Source organism: Polypterus senegalus, chromosome 8, assembly GCF_016835505.1.
Source record: "Polypterus senegalus isolate Bchr_013 chromosome 8, ASM1683550v1, whole genome shotgun sequence".
Taxonomy (NCBI): domain Eukaryota; kingdom Metazoa; phylum Chordata; class Cladistia; order Polypteriformes; family Polypteridae; genus Polypterus; species Polypterus senegalus.
Genome location: NC_053161.1, coordinates 90,467,540 through 90,481,754, shown reverse-complemented (window position 1 = coordinate 90,481,754; position 14,215 = coordinate 90,467,540). Strand labels below are relative to the sequence as shown.

General features: G+C 37.9%; 1 protein-coding gene across 2 annotated transcripts in view; it reads left to right on the top strand.

The window, feature by feature from the left end:
- Positions 1 to 518: 518 nt before the first annotated feature.
- Positions 519 to 14,215, top strand: part of tnpo3 (transportin 3) — a 152,081-nt gene continuing 138,384 nt past the window's right edge. For both annotated transcript variants that reach the window (XM_039761435.1, XM_039761434.1), the window contains exon 1: positions 519 to 810. In XM_039761435.1, the coding sequence (XP_039617369.1) occupies positions 691 to 810 (120 nt within the window). In that variant the 5' untranslated portion in view covers positions 519 to 690. The remainder of the gene's footprint in view (positions 811 to 14,215) is intronic.

The following is a 14,215-nucleotide window of genomic DNA, read 5'->3' as shown; positions in this document are numbered from 1 at the left end:
GAGCCATGTAAAGAGCAAAACGATCCATTTTCGTCGTTCCAATAATCTAACCCCTACTTTTGAACTGCATTTACAAACATATAAAAAATGAATACATGAAAACACCATCAATCGAGTTCAACTTGTCATAACTTCACTTTCTAAATCAACGAATGTAAATAGCGAATAACACCTACTTACACTAGAATTTACAAACATAAAATAAAAAATACAAAGCAAAAAAATTGGAACGTGAAAAAAAATCGTGGTACTTGTCCTAAGTTCATTTTCTAAACCAACGAATGTAAGTATATATAACCCGTACTTACAGCAGAATTTACAATCATAAAATAAAAATCAGAATGTGACAAAAATATAAAACGAATGCTATTTTATTATTGATGATAATAATAATAATAATAAAGATGCGAAACAACTATCTATGCCATATGCCATGCGCCATGCTCCTCCGAGTGCCACACCCAAGACTGCCCTATCAGTCGCTGCGTCTCGGAAACACAGTTCCGGTAGTTGGTTCCTGACGGATGTCTGTTGGCGGTACACACAGAGTTCCTGTATTTTTGAGATGGCGGTCAGAGCGGTGTATGGAAGAGCAGAATAAATACATTTTCCTACCATCTTTGGACTTGCTCGTTTTGAGCCTGCGTATTTTATTCAAATATCACTTTTTCTTCCAAAAGTGGGGGCGGCATGGAGGGTGGTAAACCGTCCCTAGCATTGGTTTATCAGGCCGTGCAGGCTCTATACCACGACCCAGATCCCGCCGGCAAGGAGCGGGCCTCCCTGTGGCTTGAAGAGTTTCAGAGATCGGTAAGTAGAGCGGGGAAACCACGGGGATCTTTTTTGGCCTGTTAAGAATTACCGCTAAAGCGTGTGCAGTTGGTGGTGTGGGGCGGACGAATGGTTTCAGTTTGTTTAACTCGTGAAAACCATAGCGTAGATGTGTAGACGGGCCAGTGCTGATCTTAAGGTGACCCTTTTGTTAATCAGTTCCAGAAGTCCATCGGCTTTTTAAAAACAGTGTATGAATTGTCACTAATTACCTTAACGGAATGAAGTCATAAGGGATCAGCAGATCCCGGGGGAACATTGCATGCGCTGGAGCACGGGAGTTTGTTTTTAATCTCGCGTTTCAGTACTTCTGGAGACCAATTGTACATACATGTCTATTAAGTGACATTTTTTTCTGCCACCTGCGGAACGTGCATTTCAGGCGGTCACCAGGGGACAGTTCCATGTTACGCACGTGAAACTACCGGTGAAAAAAAACTGTCCAGAGTGATCCACGGGAGGGTGCGAGGGTAGCGCTAATCCTCCACAGATCGGATTGGGTTTGGAGCGGTGCTCTTGGTTTCGTGTAGTTTTGGCGGTGCTTGCATTTCCGCATTCGGCGATTCCAGGAAATGTTTAGTTATTAAAAAAAAAGTGAAAGTGAGACAGGGATCCTGCGAGAGACGTACCTCGCATCGGGAATGTTGTTGTATTTTATGGGCACGTAAATATTTTAGCTTAATTGCCCTACTATTCGCATTTACCTACCCCTTAATTTTTATTTTAATTTTAAGACCTAATCGTCATTCATCCACTGTTTACGCCATTAAAGTTTAAGATGTATTATTTGAATTGAATAATAAATACAGCGTGGTGTCATCAGCTATGAATGAAAATTAATGTTTTGTTTCCTAATAACCTCACCCAAATTAACACGTATTGACGAAGTCAAATTAAGTGAACACTTAAGACTAAGGGATACCATGTCAAACGTCTGACAGGAGTGCTGTCTTCAAACTTTTATACATATTAAAAATGACATGATCAATCTAGAGTTAACCAAATGAGAGCCAACTAAATTCCTCAGGCTTGTGTAGTGGAATGGCATAGTCAACAATATCCTAAGCAATTAAATCCATAAGCATAATAATGTTGGCACATCCTGTATGAAAGAAGATAAAAAAACAACATTGCAAACACAAGTTAAGACAGTTTCTGAACGGTGATGTGGCCAAAAGACAGACTGAAATTGCTTGTGAGGAGTGTGTTTTACTTGAAGGATAAGATTCAATTTGTGTGATTGCAGTTTTCTTTGAAAGATAATTTGTAAGTTGGTGAATCTTTAGAACTTTTGAGTGCGAGTCTGTTTTCTTTAATATAGGTCTAACAGTGGCTAATTTGAAAGGATCCTGGAAGTGATACTTAGTCGTGACTTAGTAATCACGTCTTCTATTGGTTGTGTAACTACCGCAGGTGAGTTTTTCAACAAAGTAGTTGGAACTGAATCTAGATTAAACATTCAGGTTTTGGGATTCAGTTTGGAAATTTGACATGAACCCCCTGTTCTGTCATCAGCTTAAATTTACTAAGGCGGTTAGACCAAAGATCTCAGGTACTCCTTGCATTGAGTTTGCATGTTCTCCCCATATCTTTGAGGGTTTCCTCCAACAGTTCAAAGAAATGCAGGTTAGGTGGATCAGTGGCGTGTGTGTGTCCAGGGATTGATCTTACCCTGCGCCCATGCTTGCTGGAATTGGCTTCAGCTTCTCCACATCCGTACTCCGGGTAAAGTGTATTTAGAAGATGGATTGATGGATGGCTGGATAGGTGGTTAGAACAAGGAGTGACATGACATAACATGCACTGCTGTTAGATGTATAAGATGATTTCTCAGTGACTAATCCTGTAATCTAGTTTATTATGACAAAAATTAAGTCAAATTAATAACAAGTATTTTTCTGAAATTTCTAAATTCTTGTATGTCACTTTTTTTGAATGAAACTCTTGTTCTTAACATATTCATCTATTATTTGGAATCTGTATCTGGGAGCTGAACTCTGGGCTGACCTGCTTTGGCTCTACCGCCATCTGCAAGCTTTCTTCTAAACTTTAATATGTTCAAGCCATACAGATCCATACATTTTTAACTTTGTTGATCTCCATTTTACAGCTGTTTGTGTTCTAGTAGTAAAGTAAGACGAATATACGCTCACAGGCCACTTTATTAGGTGCACCTTTCTAGTAGTGGGTGGACCTCATTTTGCCTTCAGAACTGCCATAATTCTTTGTGGCATCGATTCAACAAACATTCCTCCGGGATTATGATGCAAATCTCCTGTTCCACTACATCCTAAAGGTGCTCTATTAGATTGTGATACAATAATTCTAATGTTCAAGAAACAAGTTTGAGATGATTTGAGCTTTGTGAAATGGCATATTATTCCATAAGACGTAGCCATCCGAAGATGGGTACACTGCGGTCATAAAGCGATGCTCATGGGCAGTAACAATACTCAGCTAGGCTGTGGCATTTAAATAATACTCAATTGGTACTAAGGGCTTCAAATCCTGCCAAGAAAACATTCCCCACACCATTACATCACCACCACCACCACCAGTAGCCTGAACCGTTGATACAAGGCAGGAATAATCTATGCATTAATGTTGTTGATGCCAAATTCTGACCCAATTACTTGAATGTTGCAGCAGAAATCGAGACTCATCAGACCAGGCAATGCTTTTGCAATCTTCTGTCATCCAATTTTGGTGAGCCCGTGTGAATTGTAGCTTCAGTTCCCTTTTCATAGCAGACCGGAATGGCACTCGGTGTGTTCTTCTGCTGCTGTAGACCATCTGCTTAAACGTTTGACATGTTGTGCATTCAGAGATACTCTTTTGCATACCTTGATTTTAACGAGTGATTATTTTAGGTACTGTTGCCTTTCCATCAGCTCGAGCCAGTCTGGCCATTCTCCTCTGATCTCTGGCATCAGTAAGGCACCCCATAGATTGCTGTGTGTGAAAATTCCATCATCAGTTTCTGAAATACTCTGACTAGAACCAACAACCATGCTACATTCAAAGTCACTTTTCTTCCCCAATCCGATGCTCTGTTTGAACTTCAGCAGGTCCTCTTGACAGTGTCTACATGCCTAAATGCATTGAGTTGCTGACATGTTTGGCTGATTAGATATTCGCAGGGACCTTAAACTTGAGACTTTGTGCCAAGAGATTGACCCAGGACCATCTTGCAGGAACGTAGAACATGAGATTCTTGCAAGACACCGCCTACTTACAATCAATATCAAATCAGACCACGAGCAACAAAACACTCGGTCGTGTAAAGGCTTTGAGCACACACAGATCCAGGGCTCTCGGCACATATAAAGTGTATAAGGACAATACGTTATAGATGAAACGTCGACGACTAAGCGAAGAAGAAAGCATCACGGAGAAAACAGACTCAAAAGCGTTGGAGAGAAAAAAAATGCAAAAAAGAGAATAATCTAGGTGCAAATTCAGAAAATAAGTTAATCAGCCCGGAAGAAGTGGAATTGGGAAAAAAAAGCATGTCCAATCGGGCTCAGAATTAAAAGAGAGAGTAAAAGACAAAGTAGAACTTCATAAAGACGTTCAAAAACGTTGGCGCGATACAAATGCAGAGAAAGTTAAAGAATATGAAAACAGGAAAATTAAAAAGTATCAAAAAAAAAGAAAGTAAAAATCGTAGTAGCGCAAACAAACGGAAATTATTACTCGAAAAAGGGAAAATAATTACCACTGACCAGGTGTCATTGGGGAAAAAAAGCAGGACAAAGCGAGGTCAGAAATAAAAGACAAAAAATACAAAACAAAGTAAAACATCATATAGAGGTTAAAAAAAAGGGGGCCAAACACATGCAGAGTAGGTTAGAGATAATGAAAACAGTGGAGTTCAAAAGACTAAAAAAAAAATGTAGGCGTGATACACATGCAGAGCAACATACAGAATATGAAAGCAGAAAAAAATGGAAGTGTCAAAAAAAGAAAGTAAAGATCGTATTAGTGCAAAAAAAGAGAAATTATTACTCTGAGAAATAACGAAAAGGTGACTAGAGATCGAATATATGGACTTAGGTGATATGTCAGAAGTATGTAAATATTGTAAGGCTTTGAAGTTTAAGTCAGAGAATTTCAAAAACAGGGTTTACCTCACATGCATTTATTGGTTACTTTGCAAAAAAAATTATTAACTGCTGATGATGTAGACCGTTTTGTCTGTGGTGAAATTCTAAACAGAGACACCTATTCTGAATTATGGTACAAAGTCATTAAACACATATCTCACAGACCTAATTTAAAAGATTAATCATTTTGGGACTCAAAAGATTCCAAATATTCTTTTTAACGAAGTTCTGAAATAAAAGTGAAACTAATGAAATAGCAAAAATTCAAAGAAAAAAAAAATCTTAAAAGTGTGTATCCGGAAAACCAAACATGGGGGTTGGCGATCAAAGTGAGCAGGGGGCAAAGCTCCCTAGCTGAATACCCGTGCTTTGCTACGGGTTAGCAACAGGAAAAATGTGTTCTAAAATATACATAGGATTGCAGGTCTGGACATTTCAGAGTGGTACTGAGGCTTGGTGTGGTAGGGGTCGCCGGTCCGCGTCGTGGTGTACGACTTGAACCTCTGCCATTTATTAGAGATGTGGCTAACAATGTCAATCCGCATTTAAGCGGCCAGAGAGGCGGTGCCGTGCACAAGGTAGGCCAGCGAGGAGAACAGGAATGTGCCGCCGCCGCTCATCCACACCAACCTGTGAGGTTCCATTACTTCGTCAATATAAATCCTTTCTTCCTTGGTCGTAGTTTTATGGGTTTATTTAAAGAGGTATAAACTTAGTAGAAGAATTTGTGAATAAAGTATGACACAGAATAAAATAAAAAAAAGTATGAAAATCAGAATCCTCAAAAAAAAAATTAGCTTTAATAAACCTTGGAATAACCTAGCTAAATTTATTTTAAAAAGTTATATAAATGGCAAATTATAAACGCTTTGTGGAGACTTTAAAATATCAAAACAAAACTTGTACTCTTCAGAAAAATGAAAGTATTTTTAATTTACTTTAAAGAAATTTATTTTAGAAAGAAATTGAGTGAATGGGTCTAAAAAACTAATATTATACTAATAAATTTTACGCTTGGACCACGAAATGTTTAAAACCGTTCCTTAGCGAGCACCTATGGGCCAAGGGTAACCTACATTCCAAATTTCAAGTCCCAAGTCCTCATGGTTTGGGAGATTTTGTGATGAGTGAGTCAGTGGTATTTGGCTTTTTTATATATAAATGTATATATATATATATATATATATATATATATATATATATATATATATATATATATATATATATATATATATATATATATATATATATATATATATGTGTGTATATGTGTGTATATATATATATGTATATATGACAGATAAGAGAAAGGACAGATGACAGAACAGCTACGTTAAAAATTGCAGTGGTGAAGAAAGTATTGAATGCGTCAACGTTTTTCTCAGTAAATATATTTCTAATGGAACTATTGACATAAAATTTTCACCAGATGTCAGCAACAACCCAAGTAATCCACACATGCAAATAACTCAAAACAAATATTTCCATAAACTATGTGTAATAAAGTGGAATGACACAGGGAATAAGTATTGAACACGGTTACTGAAGTTTACTAATACTCTACCAAGTATTAAATAGAGTACTTGGCACTCCAGCTGCCATAAAAAAGCTCACACTGTTCCACTCTATCTGAACTAGTGTGGTGCTGAGGTGTCACCCATTGCATGGCTGCACTCGGGTCCTAATCTGGGATCCTGAGTTGGTTTGTCATGTGATGGGTACGGCAATGCGCTGTATCAGCACATGCTCCTAACCTCTCTTAGTAGAAAAGCCTTTGTTGGTAATGACAGCTTCTAGATGCCTCTTGTGTGGAGAAACTAGTCACGTGCATTTCTCAGGTGTGATTTTGGCCCATTCTTTCACACAAACTGTCTTCAAATCTTGAAGGTTCCGGGGGCCTCTTCTATGAACTTTGTTCTTCAGTTCTTTCCATATATTTTCATTTGGATTTAAACCAGGTGATTGACTGGGCAATTCTAGCAGCTTTATTTTCTTTCTCTGAAACCAACTAAGAGTTTCCTTGGCTGTGTGTTTGGGATAATTGTCTTAATGAAATGTCCACTCTCATTTCATCTTTAGCATCCTTGTAGATGGTAGCAGAGTCTTTATCAAGAATGTCCCGGTAAATTTCTCCATTCATCCTTCCTTCAATTATATGAAGTCTGCCAGTACCATATGCTGAAAAACAGCATGTTGGTATGGTGTTTTTTGGGTTAAAGTGCAGTGCAATTTCTCCTCCAAATATGATGTGTGCAGTGACACCCAAAGAGTTCAATTTTGGTCTCATCTGACAAGACTGTATTCTCCCAGTATTTCATTGACTAGTCCAAATGTTGTGCAGCAAACTTTAAATGAGCTTCAACATGCTTTTCTTCAGCAGTGGAGTCTTCCGGTGTGAACGTGCATGGAGGCCATGGCGGCTGAGTGCATTACTTACTGTTTTCTTTGAAACAATTATTCCTGCTAATTGCAAGTCTTTCTGAAGCTCTCTGCGAGTGGTCCTTGGCTCATGGACAACTTTACTGATTATTCTTTTGACTCCTCTGTCAGAAATCTTGCGAGGAGCACCTGGTCGTGGCCGGTTTATGGTGAAATGATGTTCTTTGCATTTCCGGATTATGGCATCAATGGTGCTCATTGAAACATTCAGAAGTTTATAAATACGTCTGTAACCAATTCCTTCGGTATGTTTTGCAACAATAAGGTTGTGAAGGTCTTGAGAGAGCTCTTTGCTTTTTACCCATCATGAGATGCTTCTTGTGTGATACCTTGGTAATGAGAAACCTTTTTATAGGTCATCAGTTAGGACTAAACCAGCTGATACTAATGTGCACTGATAGGGGCATGATTGCTTTCTAAATACTGACAGATTTCAGCTGGTTTCTTAGCTTTCCATGCCTCTTTTGCACCTCCTTTTCTTTATGTGTTCAATACTTTTGCCCTATGTCATTCCACTTTATTACACATAATTTATGGACTTGTTTAATTTGCTTTCTTTGTTTGTGTGGATTATTAGGGTTGTTGCAGACCTCTTGTAAAAATTTCATGTTAATAGGCCTATTAGAAGTATATTGACTGAGAAAAACGTTCACAGGTTCATTACTTATTTTTTCCGTTCTATATACAGTGAGTTAGTTTAGAAAATAGTCATATTTATTTGCAAAAAACTTAACATAATATTAAAAAATTAACTAATTTTATATAATATTGTAATGACCATCATAATAAGTAAATACAACCTAGAGGTACTGGAGATTTCTACATTTTACTTGGAGTCTTCGTTGCGTAGCAGGCAGTGCCCTATCTTCTACTCCGTTATCTGGGTTGCAGAGCACATCTCAAAAACAATAAAAGAAAGCTTTCCCTACGGATAATTATCTCTTACAACTCAGGTTTTGTCTTCTTCTATACTGCAAACACTCCTGCATATTGTCTCTTGACTCCCTACTCAAAACCTCTTTCCACTGCACTTTCCTTTTTCTCCTATCTTTTTCTGTCACTCATCTCCGAAGAGGCGTGTCTACCCCTCACAAAACAGAAGGTTTTCAGCCAGATCTATCACTTACACAGCATTCGTCCCTTTCTGCTCTGCTGTCAGTGGTTTCCATTTTCGACATGTTTTTCAATTTTGTCGGCATCATGCTTTATATTATTTTTTTTGGTGTTTCATAAATGTTTAATAATTTACATTTTTTTGTGACAATTCCAACACCACACACATATCTTTTTTGACCATAACAATGTATAGTAGTTTAATTATAATAAGAGAAAAGCTGTGAAACACTATTACAGCTGAAGATATGTAACTGAGACTGTGATTTCACTGTGCAGCAGTAGTAATATGTAGAAACTGTTTTGTTTTTGTTTTTTTTTTTTTGTTTTTTTGTTAATGGTTAATAGCGACTGACGGATAATCGAGGTTTGACTGTATATATAAGTGAATGGAAGCGAAGGTCTGTGATGTGGGGTGCATATTTATAGCTAGAGATTCACATGGGTAGAAAATCAGTCTGATGAAGTTTGATTACCTTTGTTTTAAGGGGATCAGTTTTATTTATTTCTTGGACAGTGGACTACTTCTTATTTGCCTTGGTTTGAGGTTTTCATAATGTCAATAAATTAGAAAAAAGTATTATTCATTTATTGGTAATGGAAGAAGCAGATCAATGTTAATTAAGATATGCTCATGATTTTTTTTTTTTTTTATTAAGTGGTAGTGATTAAATCTAAAGTTTTCTTTGGAGTGTATTTGGAACCTCATAATTTTGAGAAATCCAATAGAATCAGTCAGTACAGAATGGTTGCAGAAGGTATTAGTTTATACATCTGTATTAATGTTAGCATGTTTATTATTGCAAAAGGATTATGTCATTCTTATTTTTCATTGTGAGCTAAACTGTTTCCTAATTGTCATGTAATAAAGAGTCTGTTAAAGTAATAATGTTTAATCTTGCCATTATCAAACTTGCTAAGTCAAGGTTAGGATTCTAGATGTCTTGGCGGTATTGTACACAAGGCAGAAACCACCCATAAACAGAGCCTACTGACCTGTACACCCTCACTGACATTGGGCACAATTACAATTGCATGTCTTTGGGGAAGTGGACGGAAAAATGGAGTGCCTGGAGAAAAATCCAAACAGACACAGGGAGAGCATGCAAACTTCCAAAAAGCATTGACTAGATCCATTTGCAATCAAGACACCAAACCCTTGCTGTTCTTAAAATTCCAATTTTGAAATGATAAATGTATGCTGTTATTTTAATATAACATTCCCCATATATAGGGTGTTAAATACATTTTTAAAATTGGGCAAACCTATATTTTTAAATAATATTGATCAATTAATTACATTTCTATATATCACTGTTCTAGTTACTCAAAGGATTTTACATAGATAGCAGAGACTGTCACCTGGATGTTTCACTGGGAGCCATATTTCTAGCTGTTTGCTTACCACACATTTTCCGTTGGGTGATAAGGGGAGGAAGGGAGCAAGTAAGGGACAGAAGATGATTGGGGTCCAGAACAGATGAGGCCGCGATGAGCAATTTAACCAGGACATCACCTTGTGGAGGATGCCCAGGGATCTTTTATGATTACAGAGTGTCAGGATCTTGCTCATCAAAACTATAGGACTGTTTATTTATTTATTTTTTAAATGCACAGCGTGACACACAGGGTAAGCACTCCCTGCTGGCCTCTCTAATACCTTTTCAAGTGGAAACCCAATTGTTCCTGGTTGGTTTCTTATTATGGCCAGGCCTTTATTACCTGTTCTGAAGTGCAGGTGGTATATATGTAACATATGGTGAAGTTTTGTACATCTGGATGGAAGGATTAACTACATAATGTAGAATCTAGACTGAAATTTTCTTGCTGGACTATATTTTCTGACCTCCAATTGTCCATCTCATCCTCAAAAAAGCCCATGAGTATTAGAATGTTCTTTTTCATATTCTGTCTTATTTCATAATTTGCACTTCTTCTCTGTCTTTCAAACTTCCCTTCATTCACCTCAGTTTCACCTCAGTTTTACAGTTTTCTCACTTCTTCACTTAATTCCACTTTATAAGTGGTTTATTAAAATTAAACTGTGGTACAGTTCTCAGATCAACATGTGATTTCTGAGGCTTGTGTTATTCAGTGACAATTTTTTTTTCTCAGACAAACCTTTCTCATTACATACCTTGTATATCATTTTTTTTATCCCTTTTAAATTGTTTCGAAGAAGAATATCCCACCTCCTTCACAAATATGGGAAGTTCAGTGAAATTTATTTCTTTATTTCTGTATAAGAAAAATGAGCGATTCTAAATGGCTTTCTAATTTGCTGTTTTTACCCCTCACCTTGTATGTGACAGACTTTCATAGCCGTGGCCACATCATTCTTAGCTGATTGTGCTTCTTGCTTTCTTTAGAGTGCTACTTTGCGTGTCTCCATTGCAGTGTCTAAAAATGAAGATATGTCATAATACTAGTGGGTGTGTTTCACTGCTAAAGATTGATAACTAAACAATGGAGCTATTTTTCTTTCTGAACCATGAGTATATCCTTGTAATTATTCTTGTGTGTGTTGTTAATGTTTTTTGATTTTTGAGGATATATTGTTTTCTCCAGTAGTGAATGTTCTGTTTCTTCAGTAGCTTTTCTTTGTGGACATCAGTATGTTTTAAATAATGTGGAAGCTCAAGCTTTTATTTGAATTTAATAGAACCACCATGGGCTTTGGTTAATGGAATGAGAAATACCAGAATCACAATATAAAACATCAATATGCTAATGTTAGACCATTTTGGAGATTGGGACAGTATTATCCTATAGGGCAGAAATTGAGACTGATTTAAGTTGGTGACAAGTCTCGAGATTTTTATTAATAAAAATGTGTGTGAAATGATCAAATTACAAAAAACTGATGTTACAAAAACTTTGTAGTATACCTGCAATCCAGTGCTGAAATTCAGAACTTGAATAAAATTATTTTAATGATGCAGCTTGCTTATATGTTACCTTTCAGTATATAGTAATAGACTAAAGAAAAATCTCAACTTTAAAGGGAACCAAATCAATAGAAACTAACCCCATTACTATTTACTTAATTACCATTTATAATCCTGCAGCACTGAAATATACAGTGGATATAAAAAGTCTAAACACCCATTCCAAAATTGCAGATTTTGTGTAATAAAAAATAAAACCAAAATAAATTCTGTCAGAGCTTATTAGTCCTTTATTTCAAAATTGCAGTCTATACAAAGAAGGTGAAAAAAAAATCAGAAACTGTTTAGTGAAAAAAAGAAAAAAATCACTCAAAAACCTGGTTGCATTGGTGAGCACATCCTCATAATGACCATATTTACGCGTGTACCACGCGCACATTTTTCCCCGAAAATTAGCATTAGAAAATCAGGTGCGTGTCATACACAAGGAAATGTAATTCTGTAATGTTTACTACTTCTGCTTGGGCTCGCTCGCTCCCACTCTCTCTTGCTCGCTTTGCGCTCTCTCTCTCGGTCGCTTGCTCACGTACTCGCGCTCTCTCTCAAGCGCACTCCCTTTCTTACGCACTCGTGCTCTCTCTCTCGCTCACTCCCTTGCTCACACACTCGCACTTTCTCTCTCATTCACTTGCTCGCGCACTTGCACTTTCTCTCTCTCGCTTGCTTGCTTGCGCTCTCTCTCGCTTGCTTGCTTGCGCGCTCTCTCTCGCTTGCTTGCTTGCGCGCTCTCTCTCGGTCGCTTGTTCACACACTCACGCGCTCTCTAAACGCTTCCTATACAATCACAATGTGCGTCGTACATGGGGCAAAACGATTTTCATGATTTTCTTTGTAAAAATTAGAGTGCGCGTCTAAGGCCGGTTTTATACTTCACGCGACGCATGCTGCAGCGGACGCTCCTGCTACACAAGCATTGTAGTGTTTATACTTGCACACATACTTTACATAAATCTGGAGGAATCCACCAGGTGGCAGTGCAAGATATTTTCACAGTGACAACATGTTCGGCTTCTCTGTGTTGTGAATTGCCTAGAACACCTATTAAATTCTGATGACACCTTACAGCAATATCTCTGACAAAGGATGTTTATTGATTAAATCCATCAATCCAGGGATGTGTCCATTCTAGCAAGCATTCCGCACGAATGAGAAACAATCCCTGGATGAGGAGGCCTCAGCTCATCGCAAGGTAATTACAAGCACACACATAAACTAGCGTCATTTTAGCAGCACCAAATCCCCAAATCTGCATATCTTTGGAAGGACACCGGAGCACAGTGTGGAATACAAGCAGGAAATACCAGCAACATAACTCCCTTTGAGACAGCAGTGCTACTGCTCTGCCACCGTGTCACCCCCATGTGTGTAATTGTTAAAACAGTATTCATTATTTAAATGAAATTATATGTAAAATGTAGCATACACACTTTAATGCATTTCATCATGAAGATGATATCAAGTATAAATCTAAAGATTCTAAATGTGCAGAGAGTTGGAATATCAGAAATTTATTTTGTTCTGTGTGGTAATCTATTGCTGCTTGCCGCTGCTGCCAGGTCCAAGAAGCTCGTAGCGATTAAAAACTGGGATGATGTTTACGATGGTCTGCTTTAATGATAAAGTAAACTATGAGTTTAAAGTGGACATTTCGAGATTAAAGCCGAAATTTCCACTTTTATCACAATATACACGTTTTCACCGTGTCCTTTATTTTTTTTCTCAGTGGCTCAAATACAGCGCTATACATTATGTTGCTGTTGAGAAGTTGCAAAAAAAAAAAAATGCGGCACAAAAGATGGTATGTGAGACTTTTAAAATGTATTGTGTCATTGCGATCGGGAATATGCAACGCTTGAATATAAAAGCACCACGAATGCATCTGTATGTTGGCATTTTGCTTCACCACATCGAACCATTCATCAAACAGCGAAGCATGCACATATCCCCGTAGGATCTGCATTGAGGCTTTCTGTCACGAGACTCTGACGTCATGTTCCGACTTTTCGCACACTTCACCCCCCCGATGTTTTGCTGGTACTGCAGCTCGCGCACGTGTCTCGTTAATTTCTGAGGACCTGCTCAGAGGATGCGTGAAATGAACGCTGGAAACTCGTGACAGCCATGATACGGGCGCATACGCATTCTGAGCATGAAGTATAAACCGGCCCTAACACAAGGGTGCGTGGTACACGAGTAAAAACGGTAATACTTAGTTGAAGCACCTTTTGATTTTATTATAACACAGTCTATTCGGTCAATCAGTTTAGCACATCTGGAATTAGTGTTTTTTTAAAACTCTTCCTTGCAAAAGATTAACAGCTCTATCATTATGGGGGAACCTCCAGTGCATAGCTCTCTTCAAGTCATCCCACAGATTTTCAAGGTCAATGCTGTGGCCGGGCCATTCCACAACATTGATGTTGCAACCAAGAGGATTTCATAATAATCCCACAGCAACAGCCAAACTTTATCTGAGGGCCAGGTATATACAAACTACTGTTTGAGATTTGACTTATTGTGATTGGCTGATTCTGAATGCAGCCACATTCTTGATTATTAAAGGTTGTGCACACTACGGCCAGGTTTATACTTCACGCTATGCCGTGTTCCAGCAGACGATTCTGCTATACAAGTGTTGTACTGTTTATACTTGCGCACGTGGCGGTTGCTGCTTGCTGCTGTCAGTTCAGGAGGATGTCCCAGAAGCACGTAGCAATTAACAACTGGGTCGGTTTTAAGATGACATTTACAACGGTCTACTTTTATGATAAAATAAAC